The sequence below is a fragment of the Thrips palmi genome, unplaced genomic scaffold (genome assembly GCF_012932325.1).
Source record: "Thrips palmi isolate BJ-2018 unplaced genomic scaffold, TpBJ-2018v1 HiC_scaffold_19, whole genome shotgun sequence".
NCBI classification, from domain to species: Eukaryota; Metazoa; Arthropoda; class Insecta; order Thysanoptera; family Thripidae; genus Thrips; species Thrips palmi.
The window spans coordinates 4421838-4443519 of record NW_023144628.1 but is presented as its reverse complement, the minus strand read 5'-3'; the positions used below and the strand labels follow the sequence as shown (position 1 = coordinate 4443519).

Below are 21682 nucleotides of genomic sequence, written 5' to 3'. Positions count from 1 at the left end.
GCGAGGCCGCGCACTGCGGTGGCCAGCGAGCACTATGAAATGTAGACGCGCATTCCTACCGCAATAATTATTTTCTACTGGGTAATTGTTTCTGGGGTCAGCCCTCCAGTTGCAGCCCCCGGACAGTGCTAAGGCCCGGCCACAACGCCGCAAATCAACATGCATACACTCACACACGCGCACACACAGCCGTATGAAAGAAGGGGAGGGGTGGGGGTGGACCGCCTGCAAAAGATGCGACCACTTATTGGAAGTAAGCGTCACTCGTCCGGGCAGTACGCTGTAAACTTGGCGGAGGGTCAGTGGTGTGTGGCCAGACTGGCGAGGGTGGGAAATGATTTTTTCCGGCCCTGGGGGGCCCAGGCCCCTTTGGTGGGGCCGCGGGCCGCCCGAGGCCGCCTCAAAGGAGACAAGTGGGTAGTTGCATGCCAGCAATGCCAGCCCAGTGAAAAGGCAGGGGAAAAAGCGGCGCGCAGAAAGGAGAACTCTTGGAAGCGCGAGCTCAAAATAAAAAAAAGGCAAAGAGGGCAAGATATAATGAAAGTGGAAATATGGTCTTTGGCACGTATAGAGTCTATCCACGGCTGGCCCTGGGCTGCAAGCCGCTCGTGCCTGCTGAAAGCTTTTGTAGAGGCCGTGCGGGGGTGGCGGCGGGGTGACGGGGCCGTGGACGAGGCCGCGTCGGCCGCGTCTCTCCCACGGCCCGGCCGCCAGCACGGCCTCAGCCAGCACGGCAGCCAGCACGGCCTCGGCCAGCACGGCCGCCAGCACGGCAGCCAGCACGGCCTCGGCCAGCACGGCGCCGGCAGCGCAGGCGGCGTCCTTTCTTTCTTTCTCTCATTACAGCATTTGCATGGGAGATGATGAAGGAGCCCCCCAGCCAGGCCGGCTGGGCCTAGGGCCGGGCCTAGGGCCGGGCCGCGCGCCGCGCACACCGTAAGTGAGGCAGACTCGACTCGCGGCTCCCCTTGTTGTTCGGGGAGTCTCGCGCATCCCGGCGAGGCCCGGCAAGGCCTCCGCTCTCCGCCCTCCGGCCGCCGTAATTGACTGTCGGTACCCGGAAGTAATTCTTTACAAGGCGCGTTAGTCTGCTTCGGGTCCGTTTGGCTCGCTTCATGTTTGGGAGCGTCGCCGCGCTCTGGTGCCGCGCTGCCGCCGCTGCGCGCGCAATAAGCCGTCTGGTTTACAGCGGCAAAAGGATATGGTAACAGCCTCCTCGGCCTCCTCGCTCGCGGCGTGGCGCCGGGGCGGGGCGGCGCGGGACGCACACACTCGAAAAAGAGTCGCACGCGCTTTTGCATCCACATGACAAAACAAAGAGAAAGCTGAATTTCTTTTCTTTTCGCTGCTGTTTAAATTTCTTGGCCGCAGCGCCAAATTTTTTTTTCTATTTTTACTGTGCTGGTGGTTAGGTTGTTTAGTTTTTTTTCGCGAGTTGGTCGTAAAGATTTCGCTCGAAAACGGCTTGATTTTTTTTCGTGGCCGTTTGTCCATCTAGATGCCCTCGCTTTGATTGATTGTCAGGCCGAGGCGATTCGCCGTGGCGACCAGAGCCTTCTCGGAGTGCAAGGCGAAGGGAGTGCGGCAAGGAGGCTCTGGGAGGGAAGGGGGAAGGGCACCCATGCAAGCAAACAGGGGAGCAGGGGGCGGGGTGGGGGTCAAGTATGAGCCATACAATAACGCCATAACATCCTAGCGGCTGCGTGCCAAGCTTCCTTATTCCGCCCCGCCTCGCCCCGCCCCGCCCCGCCCCGCCCCGCCACGCCCCGCCACGCCCCGCCCCAAGGCCAGACAGATCAATAAAGCCTTAGGATTGGAACAAGTAAGAAATAAGGACAATGATGAGGTTAGGGTTGGAGGAGGCGGCGGCGCGGCGGGTGGGGGCTAGGCCTGCCTGGGCCTGCCCGGGCCTCGGCGTTGAGGCAGGCTGGACCTCCCTACCACCCGGACGCTCTGCTTCGCCTGCTACGCCGTCTGGCTGCGCGGTGCTGCGCGGTGCTGCGCGGCGCGACCGAGAGGCCCCCTTAAGGGTGGCGGCGAGGGTGCACCCCAAGTCGGCTGCCCGAGGGGTGCGGCGCCTCGCGTGGCGGGGCCCGCGTTGGGTTGCCTTAGGTTGCCGCCGGCCTGCTGGCTGCCTGCTGGCTGCCTGCAGCAGGGAGCTCGGCGCGGAGCTCACTCGGCCGACTCGGCGTGCAGTGTTGTTCCGTCAAGCTCCACTCCACTGCTATGCCGCTATGCTGCATCACGCCAATGATTCGCCGGTTCGCGCCGCGGCCGCGGTTCATTCATCTTGGCGGCCGGCAGTACCGGCAGCGCGTTACGCCTGGCGGGGCCGCACGGCTCGCCTACACTGTTACACCGCCTGCCTGCCTGGGCGCGGCTACGCCCACGGCTGTCCGTGGCTACGCCTATGGCTACCCCCACTGGAAGAGGGTCATATCGCGGCGCTGCCTCGCTTCCTTGGTGGCGAGGCGGCTCGCGAGGCGCGGCCCCCGGCCCAACCCCAGGCCCTTTCCAGAGGCCTCCAGGGCCTCCAGGGCCTCCCCGGCGCTGTAGGGACACCGCTTTGTGCTGCAGAAGGGCTTTTCGACATGAAAAGGCTGAGATTGACTTGTCGCCATCGCACGGCCCTCGGCTGCCCCCGCCGCCCCCGCCCGCCCCCGGTGCGGCCTCGGCAGGGCCTCGGCGGGGCCGCGGAATGCAATATATGGGGCGCGGGGATGATGGGGGCAAGGCTCGCGGGGGTGGGGCCGTGGCCCTGGGGCCCTGGGGCCCTGGGGCTGTGACTGGCAGCGCTTTGTCCGAGCCCCGCGGCCAACACATCTGCGTGGAGGGTCGCGGCGAGCCGACCGTGGGAACCTGGCGACGTCCTTCCGGGTCTGTCCGCCCGTCGGCCCGCCCGTCCGTCCGCGAATCAAACTGTGGGAACTACTCCGCGGCGACGGCAGCGGGAAGTGCGCCCCGCGCCCCGCGCCCCGCGCCCCGCGCCCGCGCCCGCGCCCCGCCCCAAGCCCCGCGCCCCGCGCCCTCGCCCTGCCCCCGCCCCGCGCCCGCGCCCCGCGCCCCGCGCCCCGCCCATGCAAAGGGACGCTTTTGTTTTTATCGGCCCCTCGCGGGGTCGCTCGCACAGCCTGCGCGTCCTGCACGGCCACGGCGCGTGTTTCTTTTACGAAGGACCAAGTTTTGTCGCTGTGGTTTACCTGGCGTGGCGCGGCGTGGCGCGGCGGGGCGCGGCGGGGTGCGGGCGTGAGATAGGATGCTCCAGGGACTTAATCTGCGGACGGCGGACGCCGAGTTGTCTTGTTTTCGAGTCCGCCGACGCCGCGCCTCGCCCGTCCCGGGGGCCGTCTTGACTAAACTTTTTTCGCACCACCTTCTTCTTCCGCGCGCCGCGCCCCGCCGCCCGTCTTGTGGATCTGTAAATACGTAATGCCGCGGCACGCCGCGCTACGCCACGCCACTGGCAAGGCCGCCACGCCACTGTAGGGCGGAACGCGCAAGTAGCGTAATTAAGCAAACGGCCTGGACCGGAGCGCGTGGGGCCGGCGGGGCCGAAGGGGTGACGGCGTCGCGGCCCGCCGTGCCTTCGCGCACCGCCGCGCCGCTGCGAAAACGAACCGACTCGCACTGCCGCCAACTTGTGAATAACGTCGCCTAATTTTTTCGGGCAGTGTGTTGGCTGGCCTGGCTGGCTGGCTGGCTGCATCCCTTCCCGGCGTGCCTCGCACAGCCGCGCCGCGCGCCCTTGTAGTGTTGTTTTCTGTGGTGGCGCCCCGGAGTCATGCTCGTGTGTGTGTGTGTGTGTGTGTGTGTGTGTGTGTGTGTTGCCCTCGCCCCGCCCCACCCCCGGCCCTGGAGTAGGCCGTCCCTGCCGTTAGACAGCCCCCGTCGACTTGGGTGGGTCCGGGCGGGCTGCCAGCCCTGCGCGGCTCCCAGCCAGGCTCCCGGCCAGGCCGTGGCGGGGCGGGGCGGGGCGGGGCGGGCGGGGCGGGGCGGGGATGAAGAGCTGGAATGCCAGAAGGCTGCCCGACCGTATTAGGCGCGGCCAACAACTCCCTTGTTGCTACGCGGGGCCGCGGGGCCGCGGGGCTGTGGAGCTACGCGGCCCCAGGCCCGAGGCGCAGCCAGTGAGCGACGCTAGGCGCGGCGCGACCGCGAGTCCGAAGTATGATTGAGCAGGCACATCACTCGACGTCGCCCACCTCGCCCGCCTCGCCCACGTCGCCGTCGTGGAGTCACGCGAGGCTGTCGCCCCCGCGGCCCGGACGGCCCGGAGCTCGTTCCAGCTCGGCGCGCCTCGAGGCAGGTGTGCTACTCGGTGTGCCCCCACGCGGGCTGCCTGCCTGCCTGCCTGCCTGCCTGGCGCGGGGCCCGGTGGGCCCAGCCTTCAACCCTTGCCTCCACCCCCACAACCTACCCCCAGCCCGCGCGGCCCCGTCATGATCACCCATTTTCCTTCTCGGCAGACGTTTCCGTGAATTGAATATGGTGGGGGGCTCGGTGGGGGCTGGCTGGCTGGCGTGCTCGCCCCCTTGGGGGCCCTCGGCCTGGCCCACCCGGCCCACCCGGCCCACGGCCCTCGGGGCCTTTACTTGAGGAGCCCCTCCTCGGCACGCCGTGCCACGCCCCGGCACGTCAGTATTACTGTCAAAGTTGCGGCGACGGCCACTTTGGAATGTCAATCTGGCGGCGGGGCGCGGCGGGGCGCGGCGTGGCGCGGCTCGAGGCCCTTCTCTATGGTTTGGCTTCCCTCCCACCACTCCTATCCGCGGCGCGCCGGCCCGGCCGGGCCACCCTCGTCATCCCCACCCCATAAAAAGCAATGTGCAGCCTCTTCAGCCGCGCCACGCCCCGCCACGCCGCGCCACGCCGTGCTCAGATGCGGCGGGGGACACTTGCTGCGACCCCTCTTCTCGCCCGAGCCTGCCCTTCACAATAAACGCGTGAGCACTTTAGCATGTGGTCAGGGTTTGGCTTTATGAGTTTGGCCCTTTTTTTTCTGGTCCTGTTTTCCCTCTCCCTCACCACCCCGCGCGCTCTCCGCGCTCTAACGCCCCTGGCCTTTTGGCCCTTTGGCGCGCCTCGGCCTGCGGTGAAGTTTTCGGGTGCTCACCGACAACAGGTTGTGCGAGTGTGTCCGTGTGCCTTGAGGGCGGATTGTCTCACCTCAAATCCCGCCGTATCGTCTCAGTCAAAATTTGAAAATAATCGACGAATCGGAAACACTTTTGTTCGGCTTTTCCCTCCGAAATGTCGCAGCCCATTATTTCCCACGCTCCGTCCAGATGGCTGATGGCGAGGGCGGCGAGGGCACCGCGGCAACGCTATCCAGTGGCGATGAATGCGTGAGGCGGAAGGGCAGAAGGGCGAAAGCAAAGACACGCGGCGACGGCGCAGGACGGCCTGTCTTCCGCCGCCCCGCCGCCCCACCGCGAAACCCGATCACATTGCCATCCGGCAGCGCGACTGGGCCGCGCCGAAAGGCCGAGGCAGAGGCGGAGGCCGAGGCCGTGTTCCTCTAGTGGCGGCGACGCGGCGACGGTCCCTCGTCACTCGCGGGCTGCCTGCCGCCTGCGAGGTAGGCTACGCGCGCGCATCCGTGCCTCCGCGTTGCCTGCCTGCCGGGCTGACGCCGCCGGCCCGCCCGTCGTGGTGGTGTGCTGGACTTGGCGTGCGCGGCCGCTCGCGTGGCCCACCACGGGGCGCTGCAGCCCGCACGGCAGCGTCACTGTAACACTCTCTTTGCTTGCATTTTGGCGGCAATTGGCGCCGTTTGAAACTGTCGCGGCGCCGCCGTGGCCTTCTAGTGTACGACGCGAGCGGGCCGTGACCACGCCATACGTCTTTTCCACGTGCATCGTCTGTGTGTGTGGTCCTCTCTCTTTCTCTTCCCCGGGCCGGGCGGGGCGCTCTCTTTTTCTCTTTTTCTCTTCCTCTCTCTCTCTCCACTCGGCATTCCGCGCGACGCCGCTGCCGCCCCGGACCGGAACGCACCCGCGGCGGCGGCCTGCGGGGCAGAGGCGCAGCGGCGGCGGCAGCAGCATTGCACGCTTTGGGTTTGAACGCCTTTCCCTTCCTTCTCTCACTCTATCTTTCTCCCCTCCGCTCCGCCTCTCTTTCTCTCTCTCTCTCTCCCTCCTCGCTCGCCGTCCCCTTCCCCTTGCCACCCCAGCGAGGCCCCAGGGCACCACCGCCAGCAAGCACGGTGACGGTCTCAGCAGGTCATCTTGATAAATTTTTCACATGCCACTTGAGTTGCCAAACATGTACAGGCTGGTGGCATATGAAGCGTTGCGGGCGGGGCTGCAGTGGAGGGAGTGAGAGGGGTGGGGGGGGAGGGTAGCTGCCGGGCTGTCATGGGCTGGCTGGCCCGGCCCGCCGAGGCAGAGGCAGGGCCGAGGCTGGGCCGTGGAGACCTTCAGCACACACTTGTCCATTTTGAGCACGCGAGCTCCTCAGAATCCCCTTGCTCCAAATTACACGGATAAATATTGAAAACAAAATATCGCTTTTTTTCCCTTTTTCCTTTTTTTTGGCGGAAGCGCTTCTCTGCGACCTTATTGGAGGCGCTGCGCAGCGCGATGCACGCAGCCGCGCAGCAGCGCCACCAGTGTGCTGCCCCGCTGCCCCCGGATCAATCAAACATTTTGAAATTGTTTCCGCGCGCGACGCGGCGCGACGGCTACACTGTGTGCAGCTCTCCGCGATGATTAATAAACGCTATCCCTTTTGTTGCGCTCCCTTATTTTTTATTCGCGTGTGACCGGGGCATTCGAAAATGGTCATGTTGCCACTCATTCCGGGCGGGGACCGAATTCGTGTGGGAGCGAAAGCGGCGAAGCGGTCTCTGGAGGGGGCAGTGGAAAAAGGAGGGGGGGGGCGTGTATCGGGGCTTGCCTGGGCTTGCCGACACGTCGGGCGTGATTGGCTGCCGATTACTTATGTATGAAACACCGCAGCTCACACCTGAGGGGGCCTCTCTCTCTCTCTCTCTCTCTCTCTCTCTCTCTCTCTCTCTCTCTCTCTCTCTCTCTCTCTCTCTCTCTCCATACACACACACACACAGCGACTCACCTGCGGTGCCTTGCTCCACCTGTTGCACGCGTAACCAGTCGATTTCGCTTCCGAAATAATTGTCATATGACACTTCATCGCTGAGGTCCAAACCCGCGTTCGTGTCTCTTTGTTTTCGTTTTTTTTTTTTAAGCGGGCCGATTTCATTTTGTAGTGGGTCGGAATCCCACGCCGCCCAGACGAGCCAGGCCGCGCTGGGCGCAGACCAGACTGATTGGCCAGACCGCGTGCTAAGTGTGATTGCAAGACGTCAGCCCCCTTCGGGGCCCTTCCAGGTGGCGGACGCCCTGCTGGTGACGTCCTGCTGGCGGTATAATGTCGCCCTCCCCGCCCCTCCCGCCGGGGTCTGCTTCTGCTCACGCGGCGCGCGGCGCTAAGCCGGGATGACAGGGGACTCCTTGTAGGAGCGGGACAAGGCCCTGGCCGGGCTCGCCGGGCTGCTCAGCGCCGCGCGCGCTCACCTGCCAAATGCTTACTTTCTTAATTTTTTTCTTTCGAATTTCGGTTACACGATTTTGCTCAAGCTGACCTTGTTCTCCTCTCTTGTGTTGCAGGTAAGGTTCGGCGGTCGCGGTCGAGAGTGGATGAGTCGCTGCTGCCTGCGTGCGGCACACTGCTGTGGCGAACGGGTGCGCGGGTAAACGGGGAGCGGGGCGAGGAAGTTGGCGGAAGGAGAGGCGGGTGATTTTTCTTGCTGGAGCTGGTGACGCTACCTCCACGGGGATTCGAACCCGCGCCGCGGTCACGCGAATGCAATGGCGTGCCGGTGGCGTGCCGGTGGCGTGCCAGTGCCACTCAGCTGATTTGGGCCGCGGTGTGGCAACGTGCGGCGCGCGTGCACCCCAGCGGTGCCCCCCGCCACGCCGAGACGGCCACGCGCAGCGCCGCGCAGCGCGCAGGGCATCCATGGAGGGCGGCTCGGCGCGGCCCGGCCCGGCCCAGCCAGCCCGCCGGCCAGGAAGACCTTGAGGAGGGAACTGGGTAGGGAGGCGTTGGCACGGCCGGGGCATCGCCGGGGCATCGCCGGGGCATCGCCATAGGCAGGCAGCGCGCCCCGCCCGCCCCGGAACTCGCAGCACCTGCCCCGGCGTCTCGGCCGCCAAGCAGCGCGGCAGCGCGTCGAAGAAGGTCGGCCTACGCTGCAAGTCGCTGGAGGCCTTGGTGGAAGGCGCTGGAATGCACTCGGAGATGCGTTGGGACGAACAGGGAGTCACTGACGGGCGCTGAAGGTCGCTGCGAAACGAGCTGGAATCCACTGGGAGACGTGGGAAGTCTCTGGAAGACGCTTGGCAGCACGCCGTGCGCGCCGTGCCCTGCCCAGATTAGCCGTGATTTGGCTCTGCTCGTCGAGATGCTCGTCGAGATGCTCGAGGCTGTGGAGTGGCAGACTGGAGCCATTTTTTCTCCAGGCAGTCGTTGGGGCACACGGTTCAGGTCAAAGAAACTGGGCGAGGCGGGCCGGGGCGGGCCGGGGCGGGCCGCTGCTGGAGAAGTGTCAAGTTTTGCAACCGATAAACACGGCTGGAAGACGGCGCGCAGGGGTGCCGGGGTGGGGGTAGCGCGGCGTGGGGTGGGGAACGCCCGGGAACCTCGCCCCCCCCCGCGGGGCGCGGGCTGGTGCGGGGGCGGGGGCGGGCGCGCCGGGAGCGCGGGGTGGCGGGGGCGGGGCGGCGTCGGGGTGGGGTGGGACGGGCCCGCTTACCACGCCAGTCTGATCCCGCCTCCCCGCGAGGCAGCGAGGCACAAGTCGCCCACTAGCCTTTCCGACCAGTCTTTCAACAACGGCACCGCCTGGAAGGCCGACCGCGCCGGTGCACTTGTCTGCTTGTCGCGCGTGCCGCGTGCCGCGCCTGTCGTGCGCGCGTTCGTCCCGCCGGGCATGTGACGCCGTCACGCCGTCACGCCGCCGTCACGACGAGGAAGGCGTCGCTCAGGACGCCCTTGCCGGCGTCGCCGAGGCTTGCCGAGGTCGGTGCCGCCGTCACGGCCGTCACCGCGACGGCGCGTCTGCCAGCCGAAGAGGGAAGGGGGCGTGCCTCGGCGTCATCGTGCCATTGTCAGCGACGCCACGGTCTTGTTGTCGGCCCGGTCTTGCAGCCCAACAGGCGCGGCCGGCGCGGCCCTGCACTCCAGGACTCCACAGGACTCCAGCCGGCAGCGGCAGCAGCGGCACTTCCGCGTCGACAATGGGCCCACTCGGCTGGAAGGACAAGGACAGCCTCGCCTCCAACAAGTCCACCTTGATTCCGATCGCAGCGGAGTGCGCAGCGGCGGCTGCAGTGGCGGTCGGCCGGCCGCGCGGGGAAGTGGTCCAGGAAGAGGTCCAGGAAGTGGTCCAGGAAGCTGTCCAGGCCGGCGGCCGATTGTGCGGTAGGGCACCCCGAATCACTCGACCGGGTTGCCATCTTCGACGGCGAGGGTCAGTGGCGTGTCGTCGCGGTTGTCGGGCCGCGTCTTCTTCTGGACTCGTTTGCAGACAGTCATCGGTGTCGCCACAAGCAGGCCGCTGCCTCCAGCAGCACGCCGCGGCGGCGTCCTCTCCGCCTCGGACCGCCTTGGACCGCCGCGCCGTTCAGAGATTGCGACGCACCGCGCGGCCCCGAACCCGAAACCCGCGGCTCGCGGCCCGCCGCGCCGCGCAGTGTCGTCTTGGAGTCCGTGTTCAGCGCGTGTTCTTCTGGTGTTGCTGTCCGTTTTCCTGCGCATCGGCGACGACCGCACCGAGTGGAAGCTGCGCGGAGATGAACCAGAAGCCTCCCCGTGTTTTCTTTTCTTTGGTCCTTGGAGCCGCGCTCCTCGAAGGTGCCTCTGGGCGACCACGACCGTGCCAGCGCCGCCCCCTTGTTGTTGCTGGCTTCTGATGATGTCGTTGATGTTGTTGTTGCTGCTGATTTGGCCGCGGCGGCCGGAGAGGAGGGGAGCTGTGGACTGATTCCGGGGAGAGTCGTTTCGTCGCTGTCTCCGTCGCACTCACGGCACGTTCCTGGAGGGTGCGACAAAGACAGAGCGACGGGGTGACTCTTCGCAGTGGCCCCGCCAGATGACGACTCGTTTGCACTTTGACTGTCACGCGATACTGCGCGGAAAACGCGGCGCCCTAGCGAGGAGGGCGCGACGCCCGGATCGCGCTGGACCCTGGATCGACTACCGGCGGCGGCGGAAAGTTCTTTTTGTTATTTTTTGTTCGGTGCGGCCTTGTGCGTGTGTGTGCTTTTTGTGTGTGACGTGTGGCGCTGGTTGCATACGTACCGCGGCGTTCAACTCTCCGCGCGTGAGTGGCAGGCGGGGCGGGGCGGTGTGGGGCGGGAGCGCCGTTTCGCGAACCCGCCGTGTCTATTAGGGCCGCCCACACGCCCACACGCCCACACGCCCCCGCCCACACACAACCCGATCAGTATTGTTTGCGCGGCGCCACGCCGCCACGCCAAGCAAAGTGTGCTTCCGCTTCCGGCTTTGTCTCGCCTCCGGGGCCCGCCTCCGGGGCCCGACTTCACCCCGCACTAGCACGGTGGGGCTGCCTTTCCGTTCCGGGTCGGCGCCAGGCTGGCTGCTGCTGGCTGCCTTCGCGCTCACGGCTCACGCCGCCACCTGGCCGCCAACCTCGCTGCCCGGTGCTCGTACTGCTCGAGGCGCACGATTGCAGTGCCGGGGCGGAGAGCGTCATTGCCGGAGCAAGGGGTGCTGCGCGCTGCCGGCACTGCGGGCACTGCGACGCCGCGGACAGACGATGGCGCTCGTTGTCTGCTAATAAGACAGTGGCGGCGCGCAGGTGGGCCGGGCAGGCAGGCAGGCAGGCGACGTGCTTGTCGCTGCAACACGGCGTAATGAAAAGGCTAATGGTCGCCGATCCAAACGGCGCGTCGCAGCGCGGCCCGGCCGGGGCTCGGCGGCGTGGTGGTGGAGGTTGAGGCGGTGGTTCCGGCGGCGGATGGTTTCGCCTTTCGCCTCATGGTGGCGGCGGTGCTGTCATGTCGGCGGTTGGTTCGGCCGAGGCGGTAGCGGCGGCGCGGCGGCGTCGCCGGAAGTTTGGGGCTGGAGGTCGGAGGTGTGGAGCCTCGTCTCCGGTCGGCGCGGCCGTGGCGGGGCCGTGGCGTGGCGTGCCTGCAGGCCATGCGCGTGCGCGCTCCGCTGCGTGTCGGACGCGACACGCGAGGATGCGTGTGCAGGCCTCCCATCTTCTTCGCCTGCCGCGGGCCGCGTGCCGCGTGCCGCCCAGGCCTGGTTGCCGCCGCCGTTGCCGCCTTTGTCGGATCGCAAGTGGAGCTCGCCCCGCCCCGCCCCGCCCCGCCCCGGCGTGCGAGGCGAGGCGCTAGCGCGGAGGTGGCAAGCATTGATGTCTCCCTATCTTTCACGGCGTGTAATCCGCTCCGCGGCACGCGTTCGCTGCGTTCGCTGCGTTCGCTCGCGCCTCTGGTTGCTCCTCCTTTTCGCTCTTTGTTGATTTACGCTCCGCGAAGGAAAGTTTCACGGCGTCATCCCGCCCCGCCCCGCCACGTCCTCGGCCGCACGGTCACGCTAGGCGCCCCGCCCCGCCCCGCCCCGGTGCCGTGATGCTCCTGTTTGCTCGGGGTCAGTGTGGCCAATCGCGAATCGCGGCATCGCGCGCGAAAAATGAGTTGTTTGTTTTGAACCGCCGGCAGGCCATGGCAGGCCAAGCTCTCTACCTTTCCGTTGAGCAAACAGGAAGCCTGCCAACGGGCACTAGGAGCCGTACGATGAAAGGGTTGTCGACCTCAGCTCAAGCTGAGTGGGTGTTTCTATTGCCTCTTAGTTGCAGATTTCACGTGTACCCTTCTTTTAAAATCGCTCCTTACATAGCAGGCGCCCGGCGCGCGCATCGTCTTGATGCCTGCGGTATCGCCCCGCCCCGCCCCGCGGCAACCTCGACACGGGCCGCGCAAATATTTGCCTGCCAAGGAGTTTGCCTCCCCCGCGCTGCCCCTCACCAATTACACTGTGATCGTGCTGGCCGGGACGAGGCGAGTGGAGCGCGGCGCGCGGTCAAGCGGGCGAGCTTAGCTGGGGCGGCACGGCGGCAGGATGCGCCCGCGGCGGGAAGCCGAGCCGTTGTTGTATAAAGTGGCCTGGCCTGTGGCGGCCCGTGGCCTCCACCGTCACGGCAGGCAGCCCTTCCGAATCGCGTGTAATGAACACGGCGCCACAGTTTGCCAACTTTAAAGCGTGGCTGTCGCGCGGGGCCTGCTTGGCCTGCTTGGCCTGCTTGGCGTGCCTGGCCTCGAACGACGCCGCCGCGCGTCCCGCCTGACGCATGTGCCGCGGCGGGGCCCGGCTGGCTGGCTGCCCTGCCAGGGCGGCGGCTGGATGGCGGCAGGGTTACCCGGTTAGGTGGGTAATTACCAACGCATCAGGCCCGCCGTCGACCTGAAAATTAGCCCCGGCCTTGTGTCTCAAGGTGGGCGGGGCGGGGCGGGGTGGGGAGAGGAGCACCCCGTCGTGGTGGCGTCGCCTCGCCCCAGTCCACCCCAGGCCGGGCCCCGGCCTGTCGGCCTGCCCGTAAATAGGGAGCGGGGCCTCGTTTACCGCCACCGCCTCGGCCCCTCCGTCCTCCGTCCTCCGTCGCGCCCCCCGATGACACACTGGCAGTGTACCGAGTGTACGCTCAGCTCGCGCGCGAGTGTGCGTGCGGCGTGTGCACACACTGGGCTGCTTGACGCGGTCGCGTGCCTTCCGTAATCCCGGATCGGCAGCGTGCAGCGCGTGGTGGAGGCCGTGGAGGCCGTCCGGGCGGGGCGGGGCGGGGATTACGGCCAGCATGACCACCGACGCGAGCGCGCCAGCGTGTGCGAGTCCAGGTGCGAAGCGAATGTGTGGCCGCGCACGCGGTGTGTGGACCCGCCCCGGATCCTCGCCGACGTCGTCGTCGACGTCAACGTGGTTATTTGCGCGGGAAAATGGCGCGTTGCGAGGCAACCGCCGCTTTTAAAAAAGCGAAAAGCGCGAGGCGCGCGCCGTCGCTCCTTCTTCTTCCCATTTGCCTTTGAGGCGCGCGGCGCGGCGCAGCGCGGCGTCAGGATAAATAAGTATAAATTGTTATGAAGGCTTGTTGGGGGATTATTGTCGTGAAAGAAAAGGAAAGGGCTTGTTTACCCCGACTCCCCTACCGAGCCCCGGCAGGCCGCCAGGCCGCGGTCGCTTGGCCGTGCTGCCCTCGCGGAGCCCCGCAGCCCAGCCCAGCCCCACCGCTTAGCGTTTGGCGCGGGCTCCTCTCTCCTTCTCTTGCCCGCGGGCCACGGCAGCCACGGCAGCACGCGCGCTCTGTCGGACGCAAGAGGAGTGAAGGGTCGTCCCGCCGCTCTTTTTCGGACGTTAGCTTTTCGCCGAGTCTCGACGAGTTTCGATGCCGCCACGTCGTTTGGCGGTCCTGGGTCGCGTCGTCGTCGTCCGTGTTATTTGCAGTGGGCGATAATTACAGGGGGAGGGTCGTTCCCCGAAGGTCCCCGAAGGTGCCCCACGTCGGGCGGCCTATGGCGGTGTGGCGGTGCGGGGTGTGGCGGCCGGCTCGTCCTTCGCCCTTCGTCCTCGCTCCTTCCCACCAACCTGCAATCAGCGGGATTATTGAGCCATTGGATTCCGCCTGGTTATGGCCCGGATGGCTTGTAACGCCGCGCGGCCCGGGTGGCTCGGCGACCAAGCCAGCCCCTTGGGGGCCTCCCGGAGTCCCAGGTCCCGGGGCCGAGGCAGGCGTGGGGGAGCGTGCCCGCCTCATCCCCAGTCCCGCCACGTCCAGAGGAGCTGGTCGGGCGGTGCGGCGCGGCGCCTCATGGCCTCACGGCCAGAGCTCAGCTGGGCCGGTCGCGGTCCCTGCGGTCCTTCCATCCGGGTCCACGAGTTGCTGAAGTGTGATTTATCGTGAAGCCCGCCCAGCCCCTCGACAAGGCGGCGCGGCGACGCGGTGCCATACCGGCCCGGTCGTTCTGTCGTTCTGTCGTCACTCCGGCAACTTGCCGCGCGGAGCCGAGCGGTGCGCCAGCGGGCCAGCGAGGCCCCGCGAGAGTGGGGCCGAGCCGGGCAGGGGGCCCTCCACCCCCCGCGGACCCGCCACCGCAAACTTAGGCCGCACTCACCTTTTTCCGCGCGGGGGCGGCGCCGGACTGCTAATAGTGGGTCCGGGTTCGCCGTGGTTGCGTCGGCTATTTGCGGGGGTGTCAACTGTCAGCCCGACTCGCCCCACCCCTCCCCACCCCGCCCGCAGCGCGCTTCTCGGTGGCACGTTCCCCGCCCCGCCCCGCCCTGCCCCCGGGGGCGACCGGGCGACCCGCTTTGCCTATGCTCGAGAAACAATTCCTTCTGGGCCAAGCGGAACATCACCCCTGCGGCCGGGCCTCGGGCCGGCGGTGGGGGCAGCGGCGGCTTGCTCGCGGAGTTCATGAAGTTATGCCGGTATCGTGGCGGGGCGTGGCGGGGCGGGGCGGGGCGGGGCGGGGCGGGCGTGGCCCGTCTGTCCCGCGTCCCTCCCTGGGGTGCGAGATTCATCGCTTTATCTCGGTGCTGGTGGCGGCCCTGGTGGCGGCGCTGCTGGCGGCGGTGTTAATGGGTCACCTCCTCGAGGCGATTATCACGACAAGCCGACGGCCGACAAGCCCGGCGGTCCCCAGGCGTGGGGCAGGCGGGGGACTCATGCACTACCAAAGTTGCCGCGCTGTCCGGCGCCGAGAGCCGTGAGCCGGACGCGCTGGAATGTTGCTAGTTGGCCCCGGGAATGTCGCCTGCCTGGCCTGCCTCGGCCGCCTCGCGCTGCCACGGCTGAAGCCTCGGGCGGACACGCCAGACGCGCTGGACACACCGCGACACTAGAACCCGGACCTTGGGCCTCCCTCCCCACCCCGCACAACCAGCAGGCCGATTACGAACAGTGCTGCCGTCGCTCTGTCTCTCTCGCACCCTCACCGGACGCCTCATGAGTGCGAGAGAGACAGAGCGACGTTGTTCGGAGACGGGCGGCGCGGATTCGGCACGCTTTGGCGCGCGGCGCGGATATTTACGGCCGCCACCTCTCTGCGCGCGTCGCCCGCGTCGCCCGCGTCGCCCGCGTGCAGCCGGCGGACCGGAGCCACTCCTGACTGTGCGTCTGTCTGTCTCTCTCGCACTCGCGGGCCGCCCCTTAATGGAGCGAGAGAGACAGAGCGACGAAGCGCGGCGCGGAATCGGCTTGCAGAGGTGGCCGGGCCGCACGTGTTTGCTCCGCGACACTGGATGCTCGACCTGGGCCTCGCCTCGCCGTCGCCGCCACTGTTTCCCGTTTTCCCTGTTTTCCCGCTGCTCCGTCTGCTCCGCCTCTGCCTCTGGCGGCACGACGCGAACCCGTGGCTGAGTAATCGTCGCGGAGATACAAGTGCACGTCGCGGCCGCCTGGGTTGATAAAAAGGGGGGGGGGGGCACCCGCTCACTTGTTCGGTACAGTACCGTGGCGACGTGGCCGTGAAATGCGCGGGGCAAAGCCAATTTATGCCTGGCTGGCTGGGGCTGGCCGGGGCGGGGGTTGTCGGAGAGGAAGGGCTCGTAGTCGGCCACTTCCTGCTGCTGCTTCCTGGCCGCCGCTGGGGCCGCGCTGTGCGCTGCGCGGTGTCGTCGCTCTGTCTCTCTCGCGTCCGTATAGGACGCCCCATGAGTGCGAGAGAGAGAGAGAGAGAGAGAGAGAGAGAGAGAGAGAGCCACGGAAGCGCTCTCGGGAAGCAGCCTGGCGCTGAATGGGATGGGCTAGAGGCCGATGCATCTCGCCGCTGATGGTCGCGCAATTCTCGCCGGCTCTGCGTTTCCTCACTTGGTGGACGGGCACGGCCTGGCGCGGCCTCCCCGTCATAGGCGCGCATCTGTCGCCGTCAGCCCCTCGCTCGAAGTCATCGGGCCTAGTGCCTGGTGGTCGTCAAGGCGTCCAGGGGCGTCGAGGCGCCTGCGGTGCGGCGGGTAGGCCGGCCCGCCACACACGCGCGCGCAGCGTGTTGCCTACCCGCGCACAGACGGGCGTGCGGCCCGGCTTGTAACCGGGCAATCACTCGTTTTTCTCGTGTACACAGTATGGATAGGGCGTCTCAAAGTAGCGGTCTTCGCTGACTTTCAGTCCTCGGCGTCTTGGCTTTTGTTGGTTCGGTTTGGTTGGTCCTGAGGCGTCGTGGTCGTGGTCCTCTTGGTGGCGGTCGCTGTCGCGCACGTCCTCGTCGCTGGCTCTGGCATGGCACGCCCTCTGTCCCGCTCCGCCTCCACGTCGACAATGACGCCATGTTTGCACGCAGCAGTCCCGCGGCGACACCCGGAGCCCCAGCACAGCGAGCACCGGCAGCCCGGAGCGGCCGCGTCCCGGAAGGCTGCCCGGCTGGGCGGCGAGGCGTCCCCGCCGCGGCCACGCCCGCCGGACCGCCAGGACACGCCCGAGGCCCCGAAGCAGAAGAGCCGCCGCCTCGGCCACCGCCGCCAGCGCGTGCCCCCGGAGCAGCCGGAGGCGGCGTGGCTGGCTCGGCCCCCATGCCGTCAAGCTGAAGGGACAGGCCGTGGACAGGGTCCGGAGCCGTCAGGGGCCGTACCGCGCCGTGTACGGCCACGCCCAGGCCCAGGGGCTGTCCCAGGGGCTGTCCCAGGGGCTGTCCCACGCGGCGTCCCAGGGCGCGTCCGCAGCCCTGGAGGGCTACCACCACCACTATGCGCCGCACGCCTCGCTGTCCGCGTCGCTGCCCCTGCACCTGCAGATGCACCACCAGCAGCCGCGACAGCTCCAGCTGGAGGCCCCGCACGCGCAGCACGCGCAGCACGCCCAGCAGGCCAGCTGCAGCCGGGGCGGACCCTTCGCCCACCGCGGCAACGCCGTCGTCGGCCCCCACGGCCACCCGGGGGGCCACCACGCCGTCGGCCACCACATGGCTGTGGTGCCGGTGGCCCACGCCATGGCTCACGCCGCGCCGCACCCCGGCCAGCACCACGCGCATCAACCCGCCATCAACTCACGTAAGCCATCGTTTTCCACTCTAAGTTGGCCGGGCCCTGTCCGCTGCCCGGCCTCGGCCCGGCCTCGGCCACGCCCAGGAAGTCGATTAGAAGGAGGCTTCGATTGGGGGGGGGGGCCTTGGCCGCCCCTGGCCGCCCCTTGGCGGCGTGACTGATGGCGCCACTCATTGCGTTTATTAACTGGAGGCGATCGGCGCCACTTTTTAATGGGCGCCATTTGTGCCGCGCGGGCAGGACAAGCAGGACAAGCAAGCCGTACTCCTGTACACGCGGCGCAGCGCTGCGGCCGATTTGTCCAGCGAGGGCGGCAAGGCGCGCCGCGTATAAATCTGTCGACTTGGCCGGCCTGCCCTGGGCCTGCCTGCCGTCCGCTTCGGCCCCCGTCGGACGGACGCTGCCACGCTGCAATAAATGCATTCTGTTGAGCGAAGCGCAGCGCGTTCTTTCCTTTTTCCCTGCCGGCGCATTTATTTGATCTCGGAATACGGTTGGGTTGGGTTCGGTTCGGTTCGGCGGAGCAGGCGGCGCGTTGCCTCGTAATAACAGTTTGCTTTTGTTTTGTTTTGGGATCGGTCCGTGGGTCCGGCCGAGGGAGGGCCCGGCCGCCCCGCGTTGTTCGCGGTGCTTTCCCTTCCCGCGGAGGGTGCCGAGCGAACGCGGCGCGGGCGCGGGCAGCAGGACCGCGGCATGTTCGCCCAACACCTGTTACGGCTTGTTAACGACCGTACCTGTGGCGGCCACCGCGAGGCACTGCGCGCCCTGCAGGGCCTGCATCCCGTGCGTGCGTGCGCCGATAAACGAGTTAGTATCACGCGGCGTCACGCGTCGTCACGCGGCGGCCCGGGAATGCGCGCCAAATTGAGGCACGCCGTGGCGCCGCGTCACGACAGGGCTGCAGATTGATTCCACACTGTTATCGTCTCTCTCTCCCTCTCTCTTTCTCTCTCTTCCTCTATCTCTCTCTCATCCCTACGGCCATGCAGGAGAGACAGAGCGTCGAAACCGCTGTCCAGAGCGAGCCCGGGCCCTGTGCGGCCCTGCTTGCTGGTCCGGCTTAAATTGGGGCGATGTGTTCGCCGTGTCGCGCGCATGTCGGTGGCCCTCCGCCCACACTACACCGAGGCCGAGCCGGAGGTAGCCCAAAGCGGTCCGAGTGGACACGGCGGTGGGGGAGGGGAGCGGGAGGGAAGGCATAATCCAATGCCACTAACCGGGTGACTGGGCCAAACTCTGCGCCCCGCCTGCCCCCGCCGCGCTGTCCCTGAGTGCCGGCAGCGCTGGCAGTGCTGGCACACTGGCAGCGGGTGCAGCGGGCGGAGCGGGTGCCAGCCGTACCTTTGCCCATGATGGATTTAACTACAGTTTTCGATTCGCTTCGGCCTTTGGCGTGCCTCTGGCGTGCCTCTGGCGTTGGCGCTGAGACTGAGAGCCGGCCAGCGACATGGCGGTCACTTTGCACAGGCTGCTCGGGATTTATCACCACACTGCCGGAATTTTGCGTCTTGGAAAATGTAAAGCGCGGGCCGTCGGTGGCGCCTTTGCTGTGTACCGTGTTCTATAACTCATGGGATAAAATTGGCCGGTTCGTTTCCCGGAGTTTGGACGCGCCCGGAAGCTTTACGACACGCTTTTGGCGCGAGATTTGAATGCCGCCCGCTTCCCGCCCTTTCGTCAGCAGAATGCAAGTTTCCCGGCCGGCGGCGCAGGCGGCAATGGCCTCCTCCGGCTTAAACGGATCTCTCTTTTTTCCTCCTCTCCCCCCCCCCTTCCTCTCCCAACCGCCGCCGCCGATGCCGCCTCGGGCCTATGGAAAAAGGAAGCCGGATATTTCTTGAAAATTTATGCACCCAGGATGACATGCTTTTTTCCGCTTTGTCTCTATGGTGATGTTGTAATTATTTGAGAGATCCTTTCCGTCACCTGTCAGCTTGCGGCGTTGCGGCCGGGGCTGTGGCGGCGGCGGTGTGGCCGAGGCCTGCGCGGGCAGCGCGGGCAGCGCGGGCCTCTGCGTTATCTGCCTCGGTCTTTTTATCCGCGTGCCCGGCCGGCCGGCCGCAGCCCCGCACACCGTTCACAATTTGTTGTTATTAGCTGCTTGATCCCCGAGCCCGCTGGGCCTCATAAACACGCCCCGGGCCGGCAGGCCGGCTGGCCCAGGACCCAGCCGGAACTAGGCGAGCCCATGGCCGTGCCGCCGGGCCGTGGCGAGCCAGCCGAGCCCCTCCAATCCACCACATCCACATGCCCGTCCAGAGATTAACACTGATGACCCTCCCTGGCGAACCACTCCCCCCCCCAACCCCCACCGCCGGCACGGCATAAAATGCAACCCCTCCCCCTCCCTGCCCCGCCAGAGATAAAAGTGCATCCAGATTCTCGCAAATGGGCTTATTTCCGGGCTTTTTTTTTTTTTGCGCGGCGCAGCGGCAGGAGTGGAGCGAGCCCCGTTTGAGGAGTGCGCGGCGCGAGGCCCAGAGAGGCCCCACGAGGGGTGCTGCGGGACGAGGACGGCCTGCCTGGCCTGCCTGCCGGCCCCGTGGGCCGCGTGCACTCGGTGCGGCGTTTTGCTGCATCGCCAAGCCGGGCCACTTTATCCTGGACCTGGGCATTTAGAACGTCGTGTGCAGCGGGGCGGGGGGCGGGGCGGGGCGGGGCGGGGCGTTCCCGGGGGAAGCGAGCTCATCCCCGCGGCCCGCGTCGCCCGCCGCATGCTGCAGGCCATGCCGCAGGCCAGGCTGCAGGCCGCGCCGCCAAATCTCATGCGATGTCGTTAATCCCGCCAGCCTTCCTTATTATTTGTGTCCCAACACGCCGCGGCGGGCGAGTCCGTGTGTTTGTGTGTATTGTTGTTGTTGTTTTTGTCCCGCCCCGCTTTGCACTGCTTTGCACCCTTTCCGTCCGCCTCCCTCGCTGGAAAGCAAAGCCCTGTCCGAGGCGCTCTAATCACACACGCTCGCGTCACACATTTGTCACCAACGCGTGTGTGGCTGTGTGTGTGTGTGTGAGTGTGAGTGCGATGCCGAGGGGGCGGCGGCGTCTAGTACCAGCAGCAGGCCGGGGACGCCGGGGACGGTGGCACGGCGGGGTGATGATAAATTTTCACGCAGCATGTGTTGATAATAGTCAACTATTACTTTCTGATAAGCAAACAACGCGGCCCGGCTCAGCTCGCGCGCTGTCCTGCGCAGCCCGTGTGCACCCCGCTGCACCGCGGCGCCCGCCTCGCCCCGCGCCCCGGCCTGGAGGCCCTGCTGCTGGCAGACACCCCACACCCACACCGGCCCCGATTAACACCCTTTGGAACAGGCTATCCTCACTGATTACACGGCCTAACCTAACACAATCCAACATCGGCCACAACACTGGCACCCTCGCGGGGCCAGGCGGCTATAGCATGCCGCCCATTGTTGGAAATGAACCCCCTCCGCGGTGCACTCACTTGGCTCTCTTGACACCCCGTTCCGTTCCGTTCCGTGGCTCCGTGGCCTCGTCTCGCACACACGGTAGCCCAAGCGGCAGCCCTACCCGCACCTACACTCTACTCCTTTCTGCACGCCCCTCTCTTCCGGGCTCCGAGCTTGCCCCGTTGTTTACATGCACACTGTTTTGATTCGCGTGCTGGGTTTGAGTGAGTGAGTGAGTCGGGGAGTGGCTGGCAGGCACCCCGCCCCGCCACGCCCGGGCCGCGCTGCTGCAGTTGCTGCACGTGATGGCGAATTCGCGATCCGACCCGAACGACGGCGTGACCTTGGTCGGCAGCTCGCGAGGCGAGGCAGCCCGCCCGCCCGCCTGCTTATGCAGCTGCAGGTGCGGCTCGGCTTGCCCAGCCCAGGCTTGCCGTGGGTGGGAGGGGAGGGGATGCAGGCTGCTTCCGAACCGTGCCTTCGCCACGCCGTCTCTCTCGCACGCGTGCCGAAGGGGCGCGAGAGAGGCCGCGTCGAACCACTGTTGTCGGGAAGCACTGCTCCGCAAAACAGTGTGCCGGCCGTGTCGGTCGTGTCGGACACGCCGCGCTGTGCCGCGCTGCCTGGGATTCAATTTGTTTCACTCTTGTAAGTTGGCTGCCTGGCCGGCCGCCGCGCCGTGTCGTCAGCCTCCTCGTCGGCTTCCTCGTCGGCTCCCTCGTCGGCCTCGTAGCTCCCCGCGGGGACCTCGCAGCCTCGCATCATCCCGGCCAGCAGGACTGGGTACAAGACTACACTCGCGTCGCCGCTACGAGGACGGGGTGGACGGGGCGGCCGCAGGGACCAGCTGGACGGTGGACGGCCCGGCTGGAAGGCGGGGGGCGCAGCGCGCAGCGCGCAGCCGGGCGGAACGAGTTTTCGAGCCTCTCAACAACTTGAGTATGATATGTGGGCCGAATCTCGGCTCGGGGCGTAAGTGCGCGCGTCGTCTGCGCGGCCAGGCGGGGCCAGGCGGGGCGCTGTTATGGCAGTGTCGTCTCGCCGGCGGGAAGCCGAAGGCCGAAAGCCGAAGGCCGAAAGCCTGCCCAGCTGCCGGCGCTGGAGACGCTTCCCGACGTTCAGGCCTCTCCGAGCGGCCCGCGGTGTAGAGGTCAAAGTTTCGGAAAAGTGAAAATTTCGCTCTGTCGGCGCTGCTGCTAGAGAGAGGAGGGGCACGGCGATGGCGCGGGTGCTCGCGAGGGAGAGAG

The 21682-nt window shown here is 67.0% G+C and overlaps 1 protein-coding gene across 5 annotated transcripts in view; it reads left to right on the top strand.

The window, feature by feature from the left end:
• Positions 1-21682, top strand: part of LOC117645671 (calmodulin-binding transcription activator 1) — an 89752-nt gene that overhangs the window by 17892 nt on the left and 50178 nt on the right. Inside the window, exon 1 of one of the 5 annotated variants that reach the window (XM_034385984.1) lies at positions 16924-17031. The exons of the other annotated variants lie outside the window; for them this stretch is intronic. Coding sequence (XP_034241875.1) covers positions 16944-17031 — 88 coding nt within the window. The 5' untranslated portion in view covers positions 16924-16943. Of the gene's footprint in view, positions 1-16923; positions 17032-21682 lie in introns of those variants that run through there. 5 annotated transcript variants of the gene reach the window in all.